At 34.7% G+C, this 22,895-nt stretch overlaps 1 protein-coding gene across 1 annotated transcript in view; it reads right to left on the reverse strand.

Annotated features, from left to right (window-relative positions):
- The window catches only part of LOC105490881 (transcription factor AP-2 delta), a 57,989-nt gene that overhangs the window by 16,033 nt on the left and 19,061 nt on the right, over positions 1–22,895 (reverse strand). Inside the window, exons 6-7 of the mRNA XM_011756853.2 lie at positions 10,254–10,395; positions 4,148–4,261 (exon numbers count right to left, since the gene is read on the reverse strand). Coding sequence (XP_011755155.1) covers positions 4,148–4,261; positions 10,254–10,395 — 256 coding nt within the window. The remainder of the gene's footprint in view (positions 1–4,147; positions 4,262–10,253; positions 10,396–22,895) is intronic.

Raw genomic sequence — 22,895 nt, forward strand, 5'->3', positions numbered from 1 at the left:
TAAACCTGCCTAACAATCAGAATCAACTTCAGAGTTTTAAAAATAACAGATACCTGAGTTCAGCCCTAGAACTACTGAATCAAATCTTTAAATATTAAGTATGTCCTCCAATCCTTGAGTTTTTTTTTTTAACAGTTTCAAGAGCAATTCTGATATAAAGCCAAGTTTAAGAAATACACTTGTAAAGTGCAGAGTCTATTTCAAGGCTAAGCAACAAGCTGACTTTTGCCATCCTATTGTTAACATATTCTGTTGATGCCTTTTAAAATAAATGTGCAGTAAAAAAATTACACACATTTAAATTCAGTCTACATCAGGAACCTTCACTTTGGGTTTCAATTGGAAATGCCAATCATGTATCTTTTGTTTAAAATGATAAAATTTAAGACACGCAAAAGAATGAAGTTGGACCCTTACCTTACAACATAAACAAAAATTAACTCAAAATGAATCAAAGACCGAAACAAGACATACAACTGTAAAACTGTTAGAAGAAAAAATACAGGAAAGCTTTACTGCATTGTATTCGACAAAGATTTCCTGGATTTGACACCGAGAGCACAGGCAACAAAGGTAAAAATAAACAAATTAAACTACATCAAAATTTAAAACTATGTACCAGAGACACCATCAACAGACTAACAAAGAAATGTACAGAACGAACAAAGTATTTGCAAATTATACATCTAAGAAGAGGTTACTATCTAGAAGATATAAAAACCTCCAGCTTAATAAAAAAAGTAACCTGGTCAAAAAGTGGGCAAAGGACTTAAGCATTTCTTCAGAGATGATATAGAAATGGCTAACAAGCATATGAAAAGATGTTCAACATCACTAATCATTAGAGAAATGCAAATCAACAATGAAATATCACCTCACATCCATTAGGATGGCTACTATTTGGTGAAGAGATGGAGAAATAGAAACCTTGTACATTATCTGTGAAAATGTAAAGTGATGTAGCTGCTATGGAAAATGCTAGAATAGGTCCTCAAAAAATGACAAATAAAATTTCCATATCATCCAGCAATTTCCCTTCTGGGTGTGTATCCAAAAGAACTGAAAGCAGGACTTTGAAGAGGTATTTTCACAACCATGTTCTTGGCAGCACTAGTCATGATAGTCAAGAAGTGAAGCAACCTAATTGCCATCAGTGAATGAGTGGATAAACAAAATGTGGCATATATAGGCACATACACACTTACATACACACACACACACACAGAGAAATGCTGTGCATCCTGAAAAGGAAAAAAAAAAATTGACACATGCTACGACATGAATGAACCTGGAAGACCTTATGCTAAGTGAAATAAGTCAGTGCAAAAAGGCAAATACTGTGTGATTCCTCTTATATGAGATGTCTAGGGTAGTTAAATCCACAGAAACACAAAATAGAATGGTAGTTGACAGAGGCTGGGGAGAGGAGAAGATGGGAAGTTGTTTAATGGGTACAGAGGCAGTTTTACAAAATAAAAAAGTGGAGATTGGTAATACAACAATGAAAATATGTTTGACACTACTGAATTGGTTAGAAATGGTTAAGATGGTAAATTTTCTGTTATGTGTTTTTAATCACAGTTTAAGAAAAAGACATAGTAGGAAATTTGCTATAAAGAAATCTTTGGTTATGTGATTTGTATCATCCTACTACTTTTGTTATAAAATCAGAAGATTTTATCTAAATAAATAATTTTGACTATAATTAAAGAAAAATAAAAATTCTTGCAAACATTTAAAAAGCATAATAAATAGGAAATCATAATTTTCAAATATTCAAAATATTCAATATATAAATAATACCAACATATTATAGATGATACTATCATAAGTAAATATGTAGTGTTAGAAAGTTTTAAGATACGGTTATGCTTGAAATTGTGATTAAGAAACTGAAGCCACATACAATCTTGAGAGTTTTACACCTCCAATAAAACCGCACTTTCTTTTCACTAGGGGTGAGGGTAGCCATTTACCATATAGTTAGCTGCACTCTGAGTAACACCAGCTTGTTCCCGTATTCTGTACAGGGAGGTAAATAAGAGCTTATGAAACCCACAAAGAAAATGTGCAGCTCACATTTTGGAGTCAGTTTTCTCTAAAGAGTTCTGTGGCACTAAGTTGGCAACTGACTAATGTATTGACAAATCAGCAAGTTGTGCCTATGCTAAGAAGACAAATGTTTTGCCTATTTATTTCACACACTAGCTGATGTTCGACCAGTGCTCTATTTTGTTTTGAGCATAAAAAGAATGGTTTACTATCTGATGAAGGCCTCAGCATCTGTAATTGGAAATAATCTAGCATACATGTCAGAGTCTCATTTCTCTGTACTTTAATAGTATGCTCCTTCTCAGAGTAAAATTGTAATTTAACACACTTCTTTAAATCCAGAATCAAATCTCAATGAAAATTAAGTTCTGAGTTGATCTTTTGTAAAAATTATAAATCCCTTTATTGTGCACACAAACAAAAATATGAAAGATATTTGTGTAGATATAATGCTGGAAACAAATTTAAACTTGGATCGGTGGTGAAGATAAATGAAACGTCATTTACTGAACGCCTACTTTATATTCTTTATCTCATTTTAGCTCACCTATGACCATATAATGGAGGGGTTCTTATCCCATTTAAAGCTGAAGAAATAAAGGTTTGGAAAGAGTGGGTGAGTTACCCCAAACAACCCAGCTCACATACATAAAGGCTCACAGACACAAGGATTTGAAAAGGTTTTGACTCCAAAACCTTTTGCTCATAGCATTTGGGCATTTTATTTTCCCACAATTTTATTACACTTCCTATCACTAGCTCAACTGAGTGATAGGAGAGAAGTCCTGTGAAATATATCCTACATTTTGTGCATTTTTGGAAGATAAATCCTAAATTGAGTCTTCAGAGATGTGTGTCTATTACATCTTGAGGAAACTTGTGACATATTGTAAAATAGAATATTCTATTTAACTGTCTCTGATGGTGCAGCCTAAATTTCAACTTATTTAAACACTTGTTATTTTATATAATGAAGCGCCCTCCTCAACAGCTTTACAATTTTTGACAGGTATTGAAATCATGTTAATATTTAATGTGTATTAGTCTTTCCTTACCATTGTTTAACTAAATGATAATAACTAAGAAAGGGTACAATATGCCTATCATGTAGGCATTAAAATTCTAGAGTTTTAAAAATGTAAGGCACCTGAGTAATTACCATGTTCTTTCTCACATTCCATCTGGGGCATAAACCAACCAGATAAAAAATATTTTCTTCATTCCCAAAACACATCAGAAAATTAAATTTAAAATATGCTTCCAATAATACATTTCATGCTCTTGTGTGGTCTAACTTAAGAACCATTTGCAGTTTTTAATTGCATAGAAATTTTTATCATAGTTCTGGAAAACCAGTTAGTGATATCCTGTTAACTTCTGTCATGGCATCTTTCCATCAAACAATTTGTGTCACCAAGATAAAGAATGATTTAAAAGATTTCAGAACCCTCATCCAAAAATGCTAAGTATTATTTGAAATAATAGTGTTCACTTTTATAAAGTAATGATTTCCTAACAACACATAAAGATATAAAATTTTCCAATCTAAAATGCTTCATGCCTTGTTATTCTCTCAATTTGATTTTACAAGCTTGGAATTTCAAAAAGTTCAGTCAATCACTGCTATGGTCTGAATATGTGTGTCCCCTTTACTCCACTCCAAATTCATATATTGAAACCTAATCCCCAATGCAATAGTATTAAATAGAGTCTTTAGGAGGTGATTAGCTTATGAGGGCAGAACCCTCATGAATAGGATTAGTGCCCTTATAAAATAGCCCAAGGGATCTTGTTTGGCCCTTTCATCATGTGGGAGAAAATTGAGACGGTGCCATCTCTGAAGCAAAGAGCAAGCCTTTATCTAACTAACTCTGCTGGCACCTTAATCTCAGACTTCCCAGCCCTCAGAACAGTAAAAAATATATTTCTATTGTTTATAAATTACCCAGTCTAAGGTATTTTGTTATAACCTATCTGAAAGGACTAGGACAGTCACCGTATAAATATATAAGTGATATCTCTAAGTAGAACTGTGATAGGAATACAAGAGTCTGGGTTAGTAAAGAATTTGAGCAATCTGGAAAACCAGTCTTACCTGAAATGTGTTAAATGTCTCTGGATGTCAAGGTCTAGAATTGGAGTGGGTCTGGAGGATCCCAGCGGTGATCTATCTTGGCTCAAGAGGTCTTGGAATTCTTTACAGATTTGTCTAAAATAAAAGAATCAAATTTAAAATTGAACTTTTGAAATTGGGCTTTAATTTCATCCCATGATATTTAACCAAAGACTTGTTCTGTCTTTTAAAAGCAGTCTGGATAACATTTCATAAAGCAACCTCAAAAGTTCCATTCATAGCATACAGTTGAGGTTCACAATTGTGACTTTGCTCTTAATAGCTATAGGATAATCATACAACATTTCAAACAAATAACAATCCATGAGCACTGATAAGACCAATGTTCATTTTTAAGATGACTATTCATAAATTAACCTCAGGATAAGGGAAACCCCATATGAAATGATCACGATGATCTTTTTAAATGAAATGTGATTTTTTTAGACATCATATCTGTAAACAAATTTAATTAAAGTTAAAGTCTTCCTTCAGAGCCATGATTCAAACAGACTTCAGAAAATCCTTTTTTCCCAAGATTGCATTAGAATTCATATTCTTATGAGCTAACTTTATATGTTAATATTTGAAGCAGATAATCACCAGTAATTTAGTTCACTAGCCTCACAAAAATGGTTGTATTATGTGCCATGTAAGCTAATTTCTTGCAAAAAGTACCCTCAAGGTAACTTTCCTGCTGCATTTTTTTGCTTTAAGTGGTTATGGTTTTAGGTCATTCGTTTCAGTTTAATTACAGTATTAGCATGTGACAATAGAGCCCTTGTGATGTACAGTGCAAATGATATAATTCTAAAGAAGCAGAATACACTATACAAAGAGATTTTGTTTTTGTTTTGTTTTTTAACAACAAAACACTAAATTAGTCCAGTCTCTGAAAAGTAAAGGATTGCCAAGCAATTACTTAAAGCATCCATCATCTAAAGTGAGGTGACTCCATAATCAAGGGATAATATGATAGTAATTAGGTTTTTTATCTGTTTTTACAATGGGCAGTTGCAAAGTATAATATTGTAGTCCTGACTTTGACTATCAATGTAACAAAAGACAGGTATAGAAGGGTCAAATTATTTCAAGTGAATATGAACTCGGCCATTATTCTGCTGCAAGCCATTTGTGTCATTAACAAATGACTACCAAAAAGTGACAAAATATATTAAAGTACAAATAATTGATCACTGAGTCAAAATCAGTGGAGAATTCTTAATCAGATATCTAAAATTTATTGAATTCCATCAAAGATCGCTTATGATATTTTAAATGAACAGTGAGGGTCTGGTTTAATGCCAGTGTTCAAATATTGTGTCATTTCACAGAATTGCCTTATTCATGTTTGCAGAACACAGGTGAAAGTAAAAAAAGAGTCAGAGAAAGGAAAAAAAGTCCTTATTTGCTTCAATGAAATAAGATACTCCACATCCCCTTCCTAAAGGACCAGTTGGATCTCTGAGATACAGCATCTGAATACATGCTTTTAACAACTGTGTGTTTTTACTTTCATTGAGAAGGTTTCTTCTGAACTCCTCACATTTTTTGTTGTGAGACTCAGTTGCTTTATGAAATATACCCATTTTCAGGTGTATTGCTCATATTTTAATCAATGAATGCAACTTAATCTAAGTGTTTGGTGCCATTTTGAGGAGTATATCATCATCTTTTGTGCTTTGTGTCATTTAATATAGATTTGTTGTCTTTGTTTATTGAAATTTCTAACTAAAATTTTAAATTTAGCCTCATGGTATCATTTACAAATTACTGTATGGTAGGTCATCATTATGATCCATTCTTACAAAGAAAGATTGGTGTTGTTTTTAGACTTTTGTTTTTAGCAGTCTTTTACTTTTAGTTTTTCTATCAGGTTAAAATAAATTTTAAAACATTAAAATAAAGATTGAAACATTGCTTTAGTTATTATGGCATAATATCAGAATTAATTGGATAATGGAATAAACTTTTAAGTTGACAAATCAACTTTGTTCCTGTATAAATAATACAGCAAGTTATAATAAAATTGATGAAGAAATTACAAAAAGCTAAAGAGGTGGAAAAATTTAACTCATGCTAAATAATTCACACATGAAGCTCTACCAGGAGTAATAGTAGAACTCTCCCCCTTTTATATTTAATTCTACAGCTTAACTCACTCACTTTCAAGTTTAGACTTGAAAACAGATGACAATCCTGTAGATTCCCCCTAGGCAATTATCATCATCATCTCATTATGGCACTTACAGAATTATGATTTTATGACCACTTTCATTCTTATTTAAATTTTTATTTATAAATCTACAAAAAGAAACAATCTTACATCTCAAGACAAAATGTCGTATTATGAATTATGTAACACAAGATGATCTTCAATGAATCATACATTCTAACTTTATCACTTACATCATTGTCCTTAAGGACGTAAGTTTTTAGCTGATGTCTGAAATCCAAGTTCTCTGCTTCACCTTTAGATGATTAATATTATGGTAACACTAAAAGTTGTTAACTATTTTGCTTTACCTTAATGCAAATCAAATGTTAGACATATTTAGTTCTAAATTCAATGAAAAAGTTTAAATATGTTTTCTATTAACCAACTAAACACATGTTTTGTCTGGTTCATTTTTAGAATTCAAAAAATGTTTCGGTTTCTATTCTTTCACCTAAGTAAATGTCTAAATTACACCAAAATATTTAATCAACAAAACACTGGAAATAAAGAGGAATTAGAAGACTAATGACACTTAATTAATAGACTCTATACAATTGTATACTTGGCGATATACTTAAAGACAACTGAATCTGTAATTCATGGAGGTAAAAAAGAAATATGTAGGCCAATCTGACAATGCAGATTAGCAATTGGGTCTCTCATTCAATAAATTTTAGATTTCATGTATATTTTTTATAAAGTTGTTCAAGTCTTATGAATAAAGGTGAACTGACCAGGATGTAATGAATATCCATAATAGGCTAGTCAATATTAACTTTTACCATTTTAATTGATGAAAATATCCAATGCTTTACCATTGGTGTAAAATTAGAAACTTCTCAGAACACATTGTGACCATTCATATGTTGCACAAAACGGATATTATTTCTACACATCCCCTAGTTTATCTAGTTATAGTGATTACTGGTTATATTACATATGTTTGCTATGACTGCAGTCTCTGATTCTCTAATTTTTATTTCACATAGTCTGATAAGAAGACAGGATGCATATAAATAACAAAAATAAAAAATTATAAAGCTGTATTATAATTTTCAGATGTTTATGCCTATTTACTCTCTGTAAAATAAGTTAATTGAAATGAGTGGAATTCTTGCTTGACATTCAATGGTCTGCAAATGTGCAGCTATAAGCAGACAGATAAAAGAAAATTACATGTTCTCACAATGTTTTATGAAATCAAAGTTCAAAATATCACCTAAAATAATATATGTTACTTAGATCCCAGGTAAAAGGAAACTACTACTACCTGGTCAAATACGCTACTCGAAAATAGATGTCTCAGTAAAATTTTGACAAATATGGATGCATTTCTCTTATTTCCCTCAAATTCTTCTAGCATTACTTCTATTAAAACAAAATCTCAGTGCTAATTTGAATGTACTCAGAGACTACCGCAGACTTCAATAGAATGATGGGAATCTCTAAGAAAATAGGAATTGTTATTTATTGTGTCGATGATGGTAGTGGTGAATACTTCCAAAACCATTCCTGGGGGAAGGAGGACAGGGAGAAGTGTTTCTCTGGATTAAGGAGAGAAAGTCTTTGAATATGCATGATAAAACCACAACCAAGTCATTTTGAGGTAGAAAAAATGAAGGTGTTTTCTCTTGGAAATTTGTATTTTGGGACAACAGTAAAATTCACATGGATCTGTGCATTGGTAAATCTGCATGATCCTCCCAGCTAGGATGATATGCTATGGAAACATCTGGGAGATATTACCTAAATTCTAGTACTGTATAATTATCTTGTTCTGTAACAAGTCTTTATCTTTCTCCTACGGTAATGTAAAGGATTCAAACTAACTATATGTGCTTTCAGCTCCTTCTGGAGAAACTGAAACATGACTGAAATTATTTGGAAAAAAAATTTAGTCAAGAAGTTATTTGGAAAAGGAAAAGAGTGCACAGTAGAGGTAAAGACTCCCAGAAGACACACTATGCAAAAGGTTTAGATTTAGGTCTTCCTACTAGCGAGTTTTCAGGGGTTTCCACATCACAAAATTTATTCCCAGGTTTTAAGTCCAACTTTCATATCTGCCTTATAATTTTCTTTCTCTATCTCCTGGTCTTCATTCTCTCTTTCTGCTATTCCTTTCCCCTTAATCTTGTTTTGCTTTTTCTCTATTCCTTCTGGCACCAACTTTTGCTTTTCTTCTCTTTGGGACAAGATGAGATCATCTAGTACTTTCAGAACACAATAGATAAATAGAGTCCTAAGTCCAAACAGTGCCAGCCACAGCAGTGTGTAAACTTCAGTTAAGGGATTCAAGTGTCTTGGACAAACCTGTGAGATGGTAAGTATCCCATATTCTCCTTAAATTTGTAAAAAGACCTGTGTTACATAAGAAGCTGGTAGAAAATAGAATATTTAGTTTTGGTTTTATGCATTTTGAGCCAATTTAAATTTTAGCCATTATGTTGTAAAGGCATTAAATAACTAATTTTTATCAGTTTCTAAGAAGCAGTGTTTTTAATATTCTCTGCCTTAGATTTTCTCTTAAAAAGTTTTCCCTAAGGCTGGGCATAGTGACTCATGCCTGTAATCCTAGCCCTTTGGGAGGCCAAGGAGTGCAGATTGCTTGAACCCAGGAGTCTGAGACCAGCCTGGGCAATATGGCAAAAATGCATCTTTACAAAAAATGCAAAAAACAGGGTGGGGGGGCATGCTGGCTCATGCCTGTAGTCTCAGCTACTCAGGAGGCTGAGGTGGGAGGATCACATGAACCTGGGGAGGGTGAGGCTACAGTGAGCCATGATTGCACCACTGTACTCCAGCCTGGGCAACAGAGTGAGACCCTGTCTCAAAAAACAAACAAAAAAACAAACAAAATACTTTTCCCTGAATAAAAAATTAATTCATGAATGACAGTTATTAACCAGCTGAAACCATCAGTTCTAAAATCTTAATATAGCATTAAAAATTATTTAAGATTCTTAATGGCCTATATGTAGCAATAACTTATTTCAATAAAGAGAGGATAACAAGAATTAGTTACTACCAGAAGGATTTTCCTCTAAAACTTTTGAACATAACCTGCAGTGCTACCTGAGGTTCTACTGGATTTTTGCACAATAAATGGTAGTATTCCCACTAATTATCAAAGAACTTTCAAGTGTCAGGGAATTTAAAAGTCATCTCATGCAAGCTTCCCCTTTTTCTGTTGTATTGTCAAATTTGTCCGTATCATTTTCCTCATTATTTTCGTTTGCATTTTAATTAGGCGTTTTACAACTTCCAGAAGCTTTGAAATATATTATACCTTAAAAAAAAAAAAAAGACAATAACACTATGAGGCAGTACAAGGATGATTTGTTTACCCATACGCAAGACAGGCTGGGGGCACTCATGGTGATCCTTGGTCCCAGAGGTCTCCCTGGTACCTCTCACCAACCTGTGACCTCATCTTCTGTCACATTCCCCAAACATTTATGGTGTTTTGAGAGCTTTATTCTCGTTTATTAAGGCAAAATGAGTGCCTTAGACCAAATTACACAGCAACCAAAGGCACATTTGCCTGGGATCTACATTTCCTAAACATGCTTTTCTCCAAGGGATTTCTGCATGTTCTGGAGAGGCCTTCCAAGAACTTTCATCAGTTTCAATGACAGCCTTATCACTAATCAAGGGCAGTTTGTAAACCTTGCCTGGGTACCAAAGTGGGGAAAGTCCTTGTTTAATATATTTAGCTGCTGGTGTGTGAGAACTTCCTTGTTTTAGAAAACGGGTGCCTTCTAGACTTGTCTTCCTCATTTCAAAGAAAATGAAAAAAAAAAAAGAAAAGAAAAAAAAAAAAAAACAAAGACTGAAGACGAAAGCACACAGAGGTTTCCCCGTTCTGCTTACTTGGTCGCCAGGATCATCTTTTTTCTTGCTGTCTGTTCTTTCTGTTCCATATGTTGTCTGGCAAGATGTTCTCCTACTGCTTTGGCTGGAAACTCTGTTTCACAAGTGTAGCCAAAATCCCGAGCCAAGTGCAAAGCCTCCCCTGTTGGCAGATAACACAAGTGAGGTTCTCACCAGCATTCAACCTTAATAACAGTAGTGTCTTGCATTTTGCTCAAACCTCACTCCTGGCTGTGGTCAGACAAATCATTTTTCCTACTTAAACTATTCAAGAAAAAAGACCTGTTTGGGGGGAAGAGGGGAGGTAATGAGGAAGAATGAGGGGAAATTGAGGAACAGAGAAGTGACTTAGCAGGCAGGGATAGGTGGAAAATTGAGGGGAAAAAAACAGAAACACAATCCAGAAGTGTTGACTCCCCTCATGGTTCTGGTCATCAGACCAGACTGACTTCCCAGGTTTCACACATGATTCCCAAGGGAAATGGTCCCATGGACAAGTCATTTTGTGGCTGCTGAACCTACAGCCTATTCTTAGTGTGTCTAAACTATTCAGATGTCTTTTCCATGAGACCTATTAAAATACCTACAGAGGGTCCAGGTAACTTTTCAAGGAAGTTGGAGAACTTTGGAAAATCATGAATAACTTTGTTCTCTCACAAAATCCTAAACCCAAGTATATTTTTAAGAAGTGGTGTGAACATGGCTTCCCAGCAAAGTAAAATTAAGTGATGAAAATCAATCTGGAAAACAATGGTATTTTTAAAGCTCATTCAAGGCAAATCTTATCTGGCCACTAAATTTTTGTTTAAAAAATCAAGTTTTCTAAACAAAATGTAGTACATGTATACCATGGAATACAATGCAGCCACAAACAAGAATGAGATCATGTTCTTTGCAAGAGTAGCTGAAGGCCATTATCCTAAGTAAACTACCACAGGGACAGAAAACCAAATACTGCATGTTCTTACTCATAAGTGGGAACTTAACAACGAGAACACATGGACACAAAGAGAGGAACAACAGACACTGGGACCTACTTGGGGGTAAAAAGTGGGAGGAGGGAGAGAATCAGAAAAAATACCTATTGAGTTGTATGCTTATTACCTGGGTGATGAAATGATCTGTACACCAAACCCCCATGACACAGTTTACCTATATTACAAACCTTCACATGCACCCCTGAACCTAAAAGTTAAAAATAAAATCAAGTTTTTACTGTATATCTGTTCATACTAAGCATCTACTTACCTATTTTATTCAAGGCACAGTGCTAGGTAGGAGTAATGGGGAATATAAAAGAGTACCAAAGATTGCCTGTCTCTAGGAAAATGACAGTCATAACAATAATAGTAGCAACAACAACAAGTATCTTAGTTGCACTTTATAATTTTTATTGAACTTATATGAATATTACCTATAATCTTGTCATGTTTGTTGTTATTATGGTGACAGTATATAATACAAGATGTTATATTACAAGCACCAGGAAAAAATGAAATAGCTGATAATATGAAGAAAAAGGAGGAAAAGTTTATAGAGATACAAAATATACAAAAGGGAACAGTTAATATCAATGAAAATAGCCTTAGTAAAGATGCTAGCAATTTGGGAGGCAGAAGCAGGAGGATCCCTTGAGCCCAGGAGTTCAAGACCAGCCTGGGCAACATAGAAAGACCCCATCATATCTATAAAAATTTAAAAATTAGTCAGATGTGGTGGTGCATGCCTGCAGTCCCTAGCCACTCAGGAGTCTGAGGCCGGAGGATTGCTTGACACCATGAAGCTGAGACTGTCATGAGCCGTAATTACACTACTGCACTCCAGTCTGGGTGACATAGTAAGGCTCTGTCTCCAAACAAAACAAAACAAAAAGATACTATTTTTTTCATTCCCACAAGGTGAGGCCTCCTGTTCTAGGCCTTAGCAAAAAAAAGTCTAGTTTAATATAAAAGGTACTGCAATAAGTAAACATATTAGTGTAGTTAATGTTTTGTAAACTATGATCATGTCCCTCCCCACACATATTTCACATAAGCAATGGTAGGTCTTTAGTTGCAATTTTAGTATTTGTATGGTGAAAAACATCTTATTTTTTCTTTTATTTTAAATAGAGAGATGATGTAACTAAATGGAAGTGGTCTCACTATTAATCTTAATAGTGCTAGTTTAATGGGGTCATGGTTTAAGGTAAGAAAATATGTGAGTATTTGGCAGAAGAAATTGCACAAAGGTGCGTGTGTTTGTGTGTGTGTGTGTTTTAAAGTCATTGTTATGCCATACAGGACACTCACTGTTGCTTGAAAAATGATAGAAGGGAGATTATTTGAGAAGTTTCAAATTTGGAAGTAAAAATGTTTTAAAGCTTGACCCATCAAATAATGCTACAGCACCTGACCAGAGGATAAACTCATGTGGACCTTAGGATTCAAAAGTATCTTGTAACTAACAGTATAATACCATCAATAGTGTCATCTTTGTCCAGCAAGTCGAGTTACGTATATTAATACAGCTGCACATTGTTATTGTTCACACCGAAACAGATATTTAAATGACATTTTAACAGAGACTATCTATCTATCTATCTATGTCTATCTATCTGTCTATCCACCTATCCATCCATCCATCTAATCCTTTTGCTTTATTGTTTGCACAATAGTGGGAGAGGTAAAACAGGGCAAACAAGAGGATGGCAGCACGCCTCTTGAATTTTGTGCTGAAACCTGATTCTTGCGGATCTGTCCCATTTTATGCAAAGCTCTCACCGTGTGGTTTTTAAAAACAGTTTGAGTGGGACAGCTGCTATTTACATTTACACTGACAGCCAGATTCTTCCTTCCCTCAGTTCTGTTTACTGCCTTCTCCTGCTTGTGATATAACATTGTTACAGGATGTATAGCAATGCTACATCAAAAGAAGTGGCAAGTGAAGACACTCTGATATGTAGTTAAAATGTGTATATCATGCCACAAAAGCTTTGTGTGTGAGGGCCCAAAAATGAATGAATAAATGGATCCATTAATTAAAATACACATAGTATTCAGAAACAATGACAAATCTATAGTTAAGTCCTTTACAACAGATGTCTTAGTCAACACGTTTAAGAAAACTAGACATTTTACAATCAGAAAAGCATATTAACATGACTGTAAGGAGTTTGATTTGGGAAAATAAAAAATCCATGAGCTCCTCTGTCTCTGTGGTGGCACAAGATGTCTATATGAACAATGAACTGAAGTGCAATAACCTGTGCTGGAAAGAGCAATCCAGGAAAGCCTGAGGACGTTTTCCCTTCAATTCCCAGAACACAAATATGGCTGCTGTCACCTCACTTCTGGGAGAGAAGTAGAACACCCTTGTTCCTTTTTCCTTTTCTTTTCTTTTCTTTTCTTTTTTTTTTTTTTTCAGAGCTACTTTAAGCTATGCCTTTATTTCAATGTATTGCAGCACTTGGCCAGCCACCTTCTTTTTTTTTTTTTATTTAATACAACTGAAACAACACACTAAAGTTGAAATACCTCCATTTTATTCCATATCATTTCAAGAATTACATATTTTAGAAGTAGGATAGAATGGTATTTCCATCTTTAGGTCTTAGGCCAGCATCCTTAGCAAACTAGCACAGGAACAGAAAACCAAATACTACATGTTCTCACTTATAAGTGGAGGCTAAATGATGAGAACACATGGACACATAGAAGGGAGCAACACATACTGGGGCCTTTTGGAGGGTGGAGAGTGGGAGGAGAGAGATCAGGAAAAATAACCAGTTGGTACTAGCCTTAATACCTGGGTGATGAAATAATTGGCACAGCAACGCCCACAACACAAGTTTACCTATGTAACAAACCTGCATTTGTACCCCTGAACTTAAAATAAAAGTTTAAAAAAAGAAGTAGGGTACATGGGTGTGCAGGTGGATCAGGTTGGTGCTTGGAGAAAAGTATTCTAAGAGCAAGGCTTCAGGCTCTATGTGCCACGTAATAACCCCACCTCTAAAAAAGTGAAAACCGTGAAGGATATTCAACTTTTCAACAGTAACAGAACTAGATACTTAATACTTATATTAAATATATCCCTTAAAAAGCAGGCACAAATAAATTCCAGAACATAGCAAGAATGTAAAAGATAAATTTGCTTCTTGATTTTAGAGAATTCATTTTTCCACACTCCAAAGCAAAAAGTAAAAAATTAGGAAGAAATATTAGGAAAAATTTAAATGACATTCATTGGTGTTGCTCTGAAATAGAAAGTTAATGGCAAAATGTTTTTTAAAGACAAACTGATTGCACATTGTGCCAAGATCCTGGGTTTTATAAGAAGCAGGTTTAAATGCATTTTAACAGTAAAAATAAATATACCTGACTTTCAATCTGTTATACAGTCATTAAGAATTTTTCTTTCTTTAGACTGGGTGTGGTGGCTCAAGCCTGTAATCCCAGCACTTCAGGAGGCCAAGGCGAGTGGATCACGAGATCAGGAGTTCAAGATCAGCCTGGCCAAGATGGTGAAACCACATCTCTACTAAAAATACAGAAAAAATTAGCTGGGTGTGGTGGCAGGCACCTGCAATCCCAGTTACTCGGAAGGCTGAGGCAGAGAACTGCTTGAACTCGGGAGGTGGAAGTGGCAGTGAGCTGAGATCGTGCCACTACACTCCAGCCTGGGCGACAGAGTGAGACAACATCTCAAAACAAACAAACAAAAAACAAAACAAAAAAATTCTTTCTTTAAAATTATGGTATTTTTTTAAAATTACTTTACACAACTAAAAAATTAATATTTAACACTAATTTTTACTAAGCAGTACTTGTACATTGTTATTCAATAGATAATTCTCATCAACGGTCACTCTAACAATATGGCCTTAAAAACAATTTAGTTTAACTTAGTCTTACAAAACTCAATGTTATTAAATGAAAATAACAATTTGTATGTGTTAAACTCCAGTCGTGTACTTATGATTTGAATCTTATTTTCATGTATAGGGAAATAACACATTCAGTTCTATGGGATTATTCCAAGAAGTATCTATTAGAAAGTAAATTTGAGAATTAAGTAAATTCTTATAATATCGAGCTTTAGCAAACCCTGGAGCTGAAGGACAAAGTAAGTATATCTGATGCCCTGACTTACAGATTTCCCAGACTATTTGAAAAGGAATGCATTCTACAACTCTATACATTATACGATCTATGGCATGAATAGGTGCCTTATAACATAGTAGTTTCACTAGTTTGATGATGCTTTTGTCAAACACCAACACTTTGTGTTTCAAAGTGAAAGTTTCGTTCCCCATTCAATATCCTGCACTTAGCACAGCATCTGATTCACAATAGGTACTCAGCAGACATTTGTTAAATGAAAAAGCTTTCAAATTATGTTAACAGTATATTAATTATGACAATAGTCTTGTGAAGAATCCCCTCCAAAGAATATAGGGAAGAACTAGAGCAAAAGAGACTTGTTAGAAAGAATTAAATATATACAGAAAAAACCTATGAAAAATAGAAAAAGAGAGTATATCCCTCTAACAGTGGAGCCATTTAATAAAATAGACTATACTTGAAGGCAGGCTTTCTCAACCCTTGCTACTCCCATAACCTAGAAATTTGCTTTAAAAAATGTGTTTCACACCATATCAATTAATCTCTGGTGCCAGGGCATCTGCAGTTTTTGAATGCTCCTAAAGTAATTCTCTCAAACCAGATTTGAGAAACCACTGTCCTAAGATAAAGAGAAAGCACTAGGTGAGGATGAACTGTACATCTTCCAAAAACATAAGGATTCTATGACTTATACAAAAGGGAAAGCAGCCACTAGTGAGTTAATATGAAACTGTAAGAGTCTCTGTCTGTATGGGTTCTTGCATGATGAGCCCTCCCTTATTTGGCTAATATGGTATGAACTCTATAGACAAAACAGAAAATGTGGTAGTAGAAGTAGAGATAGCATTGTTAGGGAAAGAAAGACTTCAGCCTATTGGAAAAGCATATTTATATAGGTGGATTTAATATAAGATGAAGCTTGCACTTAAAGTTAGTAGGGAAAAGGTAGATTATCAATAGAAAGTGGTAAACCAACAAAGTGGCCACCTGGAAATAAAACAAATAAAATTGGATCTATAGCATACATTTAGCCATGAAACAAAGTCCAGGTGGATCATAGATTTAAACACAAAAAAAATGAAACCACATAGTAATTAGAAGATAACATGGTTTTTTTTATGATCTTGGAATTAAAAAGGCCTTTTACAGTGTTACAATTGAAACTAAAAGCCATGAAATAAAATATGAGAATATAATTATATTAATGTAAAAAAGTTCTGCATGCAAAGACCTCAATAAACAAAACAAATAAACAAAAACCCATAACAGCCAACTGAAAAATGAAAGTATGTCATATGAAAGACATACTAAGATGTAATAAGCCAATTTTTCTGAAAACTTACAAATAAGGAAAGTACAAAAAATTACTCCATAAATACAAAATAAGTAAATAGGAAAGCTCATAAAAGTCCAAGAAATTCTCAGTCTCCTTCATAATAGAGGTTTTTTGTTTGTTTGTTTTTTTAGTCAATCAAACTAGCAAAGATAAAAAAATTGATAGTCTCCTGTTTAATTTAGAGTACAGGAAAGTACTATAACGTCAATGCTTTCTACCCTCATTGCTAATAGGATTATAAATTGGCAACCACTATTAAGAAGAATCTGCCAATAATCAATCAAAACTATAAATGCAAATTATCTTTTGACCCTGCAACGCCATTCTTAGACATTTATTGAAGATATGTACTTGCATATCTGTGGAACTATTTATATAAGTTTGAGGTTCTTCATTGAAGCACTATTTGTAATAGCCAAAGACTGAAAACACCTAAACGATATTCAGAAGAGGACTGGTAAGATAAATTGCAATACATCCATTCAGTGAAATACCACGAGTGTTTAAAAGAACAAACAACTTGTAAGCGCTGAAGAAAAAAGAATGAACACAAAGATAAACTGTGAAAAAATAAATTGCAAAATAGTGTCTACAGAATGTTATAATTTGTTTTAAAAATGAATAAAAGAGGTACACACATATATCCTTGGAAGAAAAAAGATCAACTAATAACATTTGTTTTCTCCTAGGAGGGGAACTGAATGGGTAACAGAGTGAAAAGGAAGTATTTTACTGAATACTTTTCTGTAACTTTGAATCCTGAACTATCTGTTTGTATTATTTATTTAAACTTATATTATTCTAAAAGTAAAATTACTCTTTGCCTTATTCTTAGAAAGATTTAATTCTGAACTCAATTATTTATTGTAGATGGAACATTGGTAATTCCAAGTCTTCCAATGTTATCCAATAAAAGTTAGTCATCACTAAGAGTAATTACAGTCTGCAGTTTGATTGCAATACCTACAAATTTCAATAAATGTAAGCAATGGGGGTCACAGCTCATTCCTATAATCCAGCCTGTGGGAGGCCAAGGCAAAGGGTCACTTGAACCAGGCCAGCCTGGGCAAAAAAGTGAGATCTCCATCTCTACCAAAAAATCCAAAATTAGCCAGACATGGTGGCATGTGCCTGTGGTCTCAGCTACTCAGGAGGCTGAGGCAGGAAGACCCCTTGAGTCTAGAAGGTAGAAGCTGTAGTGAGCTGTGTTCACACCACTACACTCCAGTCTGGACAACAGAGCTCTTAAGACTCTGTCTCTTTAAAAAAAAGAAAAGAAAAAGGAAAAAAAGCATTATTTGATCCATTAAGTTTTGAAAGGAAGAATCACAGAAAAAAGAAAGACACTAGGAAGACAATTCAAATGTCTTTTTAGTGAGCATCACTATGTGTAAGAGTGAATAATGAGCTAGATCAAAAGTGGCAAGGGAAAATTGAGGCAAATTGTTTTGGCTATATTTGTCTTTATGTGGCACAGTCACCATGAGTAGGAACAGGAGATTATGGACACCCAAGCACATAGTAAGACATAATGACGTATGTATAGTATTCTATTCCTTCTGCCTCTATATGCAAATACCTTTCCCCCCAGAAATGAATGAAATCTTAAAATGCAGCCTAGGGGAGTGTTATTAGAAAGTTTGCAAATAGTTGTAAAAGATATACTCTAAGATGGTATATATCTATCCATAATATTGTGTGATACTATTTCAGGTTCATTGAGAGCAATTTTTGAATACTGATAAATGTAAGTTTCTAGATAATAGATAACAATAAGATCTATCATCTAATTACCAATTGCCAAAGCAGAGTATCCTAGACAGAAATTATTCTGTGCTTAGAATAAGACATTTATGGGTGATACAAAATCTAATAGTCTAAAAAATATGTGTTCTCGGAGAAAACACTGTCTCCAAGAAGATACTGTGAGTGCCAGGATGTGTATATGTAAAAGGGAACAGCAGAGTTTTTCCAGGTGAGACTGACTAAAGTGAACATCAATTAGAGCTATTAATTCAAGAAGTCAACTCACTGTACTTTTCATATCAAATACACTTTTAGAAGACAGCTGAAAACCTTTCTCCCAAAGGTGGGACTAATTTGGGAATGTAGTATCTGGAGAAGGCCAGTGAAGGAGTTACTTGGGAAATGAGGTCCATGAGTTCCTCAAGTTTCACATGACTTTTAGTTTCATATCTCACCGCCACCACCCAAAAAAAAAAAGCCCATTGTTGGTACCTGTGTGAGAGCAATGAGAATATTAGCTTTGTTCTAAATTCTATGAGAAGAATGACTTACGATGAGCATTCCCTAAACAGATGTTATCCCTAATAATTGGCAAAATGATTCCGGTTTTCAAGCCTACAAGTCTCATGTAGTCAAAGATACTTCCTTTCAAAGTCATAGACTAATCATATGAAGAAAACTTTTTTGGTAGATCTTATCTGTAGGAAACAGTTCATTGACAAATCGGTTGTTTCTCCTTGTTTCCTTGGAATGCAATAATTTAGGCTGAAGATTAAAGACAGAAGGGAAATACCACCAAGTGGTAGGATTTCTTTCTACTGTCTTTTGGCAGTTTGGCCAGACTGGAATAAAAAGGTTTTGTAGGGGAATCTTGTAACTGATAACTTACTGAACTGGCATCCTTTAAAAAGTACAATGGATACTATTGATAATTATTCCAGAAGAGATTAAACCAAGATTTAATGTCCCCCTAACTTTGAGGGATTAAGCAGAAGCAGAAAGTTCATCGGGTTTTAAAAACCCTGTACTAGTGGACAAAGTTTTTGAAGCCTGGACACAAGAAGTTCAAGAAACTTGTCCAGGGTTCCTAGCAGGAGGGGAGGACCAATCTAATGTGAAAAACAGGCTCAAAAACTGGTAATCTTTTTTCTATCCCTGAGTTTTACTTTAGTTAAATTCAGAAGTAATTCAGCAACGAAACGTTTCATGATATATGCCACAAACACAAATCCAAATGGAAAATATGCCATGATGCTGCAAACCAGAAGATCTGGGTTCTCATCCTTGCTGCGCCCAATTGTGTAATCCTGTGCAGAACAGTTATTCTCACCTTGCTTTTAGTTTTCTCATTTGAGAATAATGATAACTGAAATTTATTGAGCAATGATTTTAGGCTGGGTACCTAAATTTTTTGCTTTGCAGACATTCTGATTTAACCCTTGCAACAATCTTATGAGAAAGGTGTTATTTTTTAACACTGCCTTATAAATAAGGACAGTTATTCTCAGACAGATTATGTGTCTTCGCTTACAGCAAGTGTAGAAGTGAGTTCAGACAAGTTTGACTCCAGAAACCACGCTCTAACCTACTATGCTCTAGTGCTTAGACTACTCACTCTTAATTTTCCTTCAGGGCTTAAGTTTTATGATTTTTAGTACATTTCACTATTAAGCAGCACTGTTATTTAGGAGGAAGGAAACTAGGACACATGTACTAATATTTATTTAGTGGCTCTATGAGGGGCCTATTGTACAAATGTTTAATCCATGTGAATGTAGTTAATCCTACAAAAGAGACATAGGGTAGATGTTGTGGTAGATATGGGTGCTAGACCATACAATTTTTATCTTTTCTTTGTATATGATAGAGTTGTTTCTGAGAAGACTCTGCCCAGCTAGAGATTACATTTTCTTTTTTTTTTTTTTTTTTTTTGAGACGGAGTCTCGCTCTGTCGCCCAGGCTGGAGTGCAGTGGCCAGATCTCAGCTCACTGCAAGCTCCGCCTCCCGGGTTTACGCCATTCTCCTGCCTCAGCCTCCCGAGTAGCTGGGACCACAGGCGCCCGCCACCTTGCCCGGCTAGTTTTTTGTATTTTTGAGTAGAGATGGGGTTTCACTGGGTTAGCCAGGATGGTCTCGATCTCCTGACCTTGTGATCCGCCCATTTCGGGCTCCCAAAGTGCTGGGATTACAGGCTTGAGCCACCGCGCCCGGCGAGATTACATTTTCTAGCATATCCCACTGTCATCCTCACAATAAGGTGTGATCATGTGACTAGTTCTTATAGAATGTGAATAGTAGTAACTGGATAATTTCCTGGCTAGAGTGGATAAGAAGCAGTATACTTTCACCATCATGCCTTTCCTCATCTGTGAGCGAAATGAATAGGACTCCTAAGACTTAGGCAGAGTAAGCTATGGATGGAAGAATTCTGGGTCCCTGGGTCTCTGAATGAGACACTGACAATAAAAAAGGTCCCTGATAATGAACATTCACATCAGACTGTGATGAGTAAGAAATTAGCTTCTATTATGTTAAGCCACAGAAATTTTGGGAACTGTTATAACAGCTGGCATTATTCTCATCAGTATAGATATGATGGTCTTTATTTATGAATTAGGAAAATGAAACTCATCTAGGTTAAGTAACCAGTCCAAAGTCAGGCCCTACTTCAAAAATGATATTCTGAGGATAAGAGGTGGTAGGGGGAATACCAGGCAAAGGGTTAATAGATTTTCAAAGTGGCACAAAACAACTAATTTACATGAGCTAAGATGTCCAGGATAGGGTCTGAGAGTATATATTTTGAAATGAAAGAGAAGAGCAACAGTTACTAAGGATTTAAACTGAGAAAGGTTGATGGAGATCATACACAATATTTGAAACTGGTTCCCTTTCTTTTGCTGATACATATTTATGCCCTTCATTGTCCCACACTGTTTAAACATAAACAGACACACACACACACGCACGCACACACACACACACACACACACACACACAGAGAATTTGATCTCCTATCATAACAAATTTCAGCTCAAGGTATTTATATTTATGAGCTTAAATAATCTGTACTTTCAGAACCCTGAGTGTTGCCTGAGAATGTTATACAAGCTTTTGCAAATGCAGCAAAACTGTCCCAGGAAGCACACCACTCAAGCAGATGGAATTTCCTCCTGGTAATACTCTACAATGTCATTCATCTTGGAACATCCTAGGTAAGAAGGGAGTGATATGCAGGAATGACAAGATCATTGACTCCTTGTATTTATTTGAATAACCACCATTTCTGCAAACATTCTTCTTAAGTAAAATATGGAGGAGGCATCCACAGAAGTTGCCAATTCAAGAGTAATAAACATATAACAAGGGTGTTAATATTGGTCAAATTCCTTGAATGTTTTCGAGATAGAATAATTTCCACTCTAGAAGAGAATTATTTCCACCCTAGAAGAGTAAAATTATTCCAGTGTCTCTTCAAGAAGATCAGTTAAGCAAATCCAAGCCACTGTATTTTTCGGAGACTGACATCTTTCTGATATTATGGATACTAATGGATGAGAGCAATGTAATTAGCAAAGGAAAATTGAAAGAAGAGACTTGTAATAAAACAGCATACAAGGAGTTATACCTAATTATTACCTATAGATTTAAACCACTTAGATGAAGACTTATGGGTTGGAAAAAAAGTTAAATGTGGTATTACTTTCATGGGACTCAATTTAAATACTTCTATCTCATTCAGAATAAAATATATCTATGTTATATAGACCCCCCAAAATCCCCAGTCTAAATATCTGCCTTACTAAAACGTTCACTTTTCAAACACTTTATCAGGTGGAAAAACATTCAGCCAGTCAGAAGTTCTTCATCCCATTTGTTAGTAGGTACAATAATATTTGTAACAGAAAAGTTGTGAATTATTGGAATATAGTATAAATTTGCACCAAACAACCCTGTCTTATATATCCCTAAAATGATTTCTAAAAATAATGACTAATATGAGGGCTTTGAAAAAAATGCTAGGAGCTATTCATAAAGTGACTCCATTTAAAAGGAATATAGGAAAAATGATTTCTAAAATAATTTTTTAAAAGTGAAAACCAAAGGCAAGCATTGAAAGCTAGGGATGTGCTCATGAAACCTGTTATGTCAGTAACAAATGTTGTTTTTTTAAAAAAAAAAAAAAGGTTCATTTGATAATTTGAATCCCCGTCATAAGGCACCTTATTGTTCATTTATTGGCTCTTCACAAAGATTACATCATCTCTGTGTGGAAAGCCTTCAAGGATCCCCACATACTACTCCTTCATTGGTATTCCATAAAAATATCAACAATGTCAAGACTGTATTCAAATCTTCCCCAGAAAGAGGCAGAGTCAAGTACTGCAAAGTCATAGAAGTTTAACCTTCATGAGATTTATTTCTAAGTCTGCTCTACGAGGAATACAATCAAT

This window comes from Macaca nemestrina, chromosome 5 (assembly GCF_043159975.1).
Source record: "Macaca nemestrina isolate mMacNem1 chromosome 5, mMacNem.hap1, whole genome shotgun sequence".
In the NCBI taxonomy this organism is placed as follows: domain Eukaryota; kingdom Metazoa; phylum Chordata; class Mammalia; order Primates; family Cercopithecidae; genus Macaca; species Macaca nemestrina.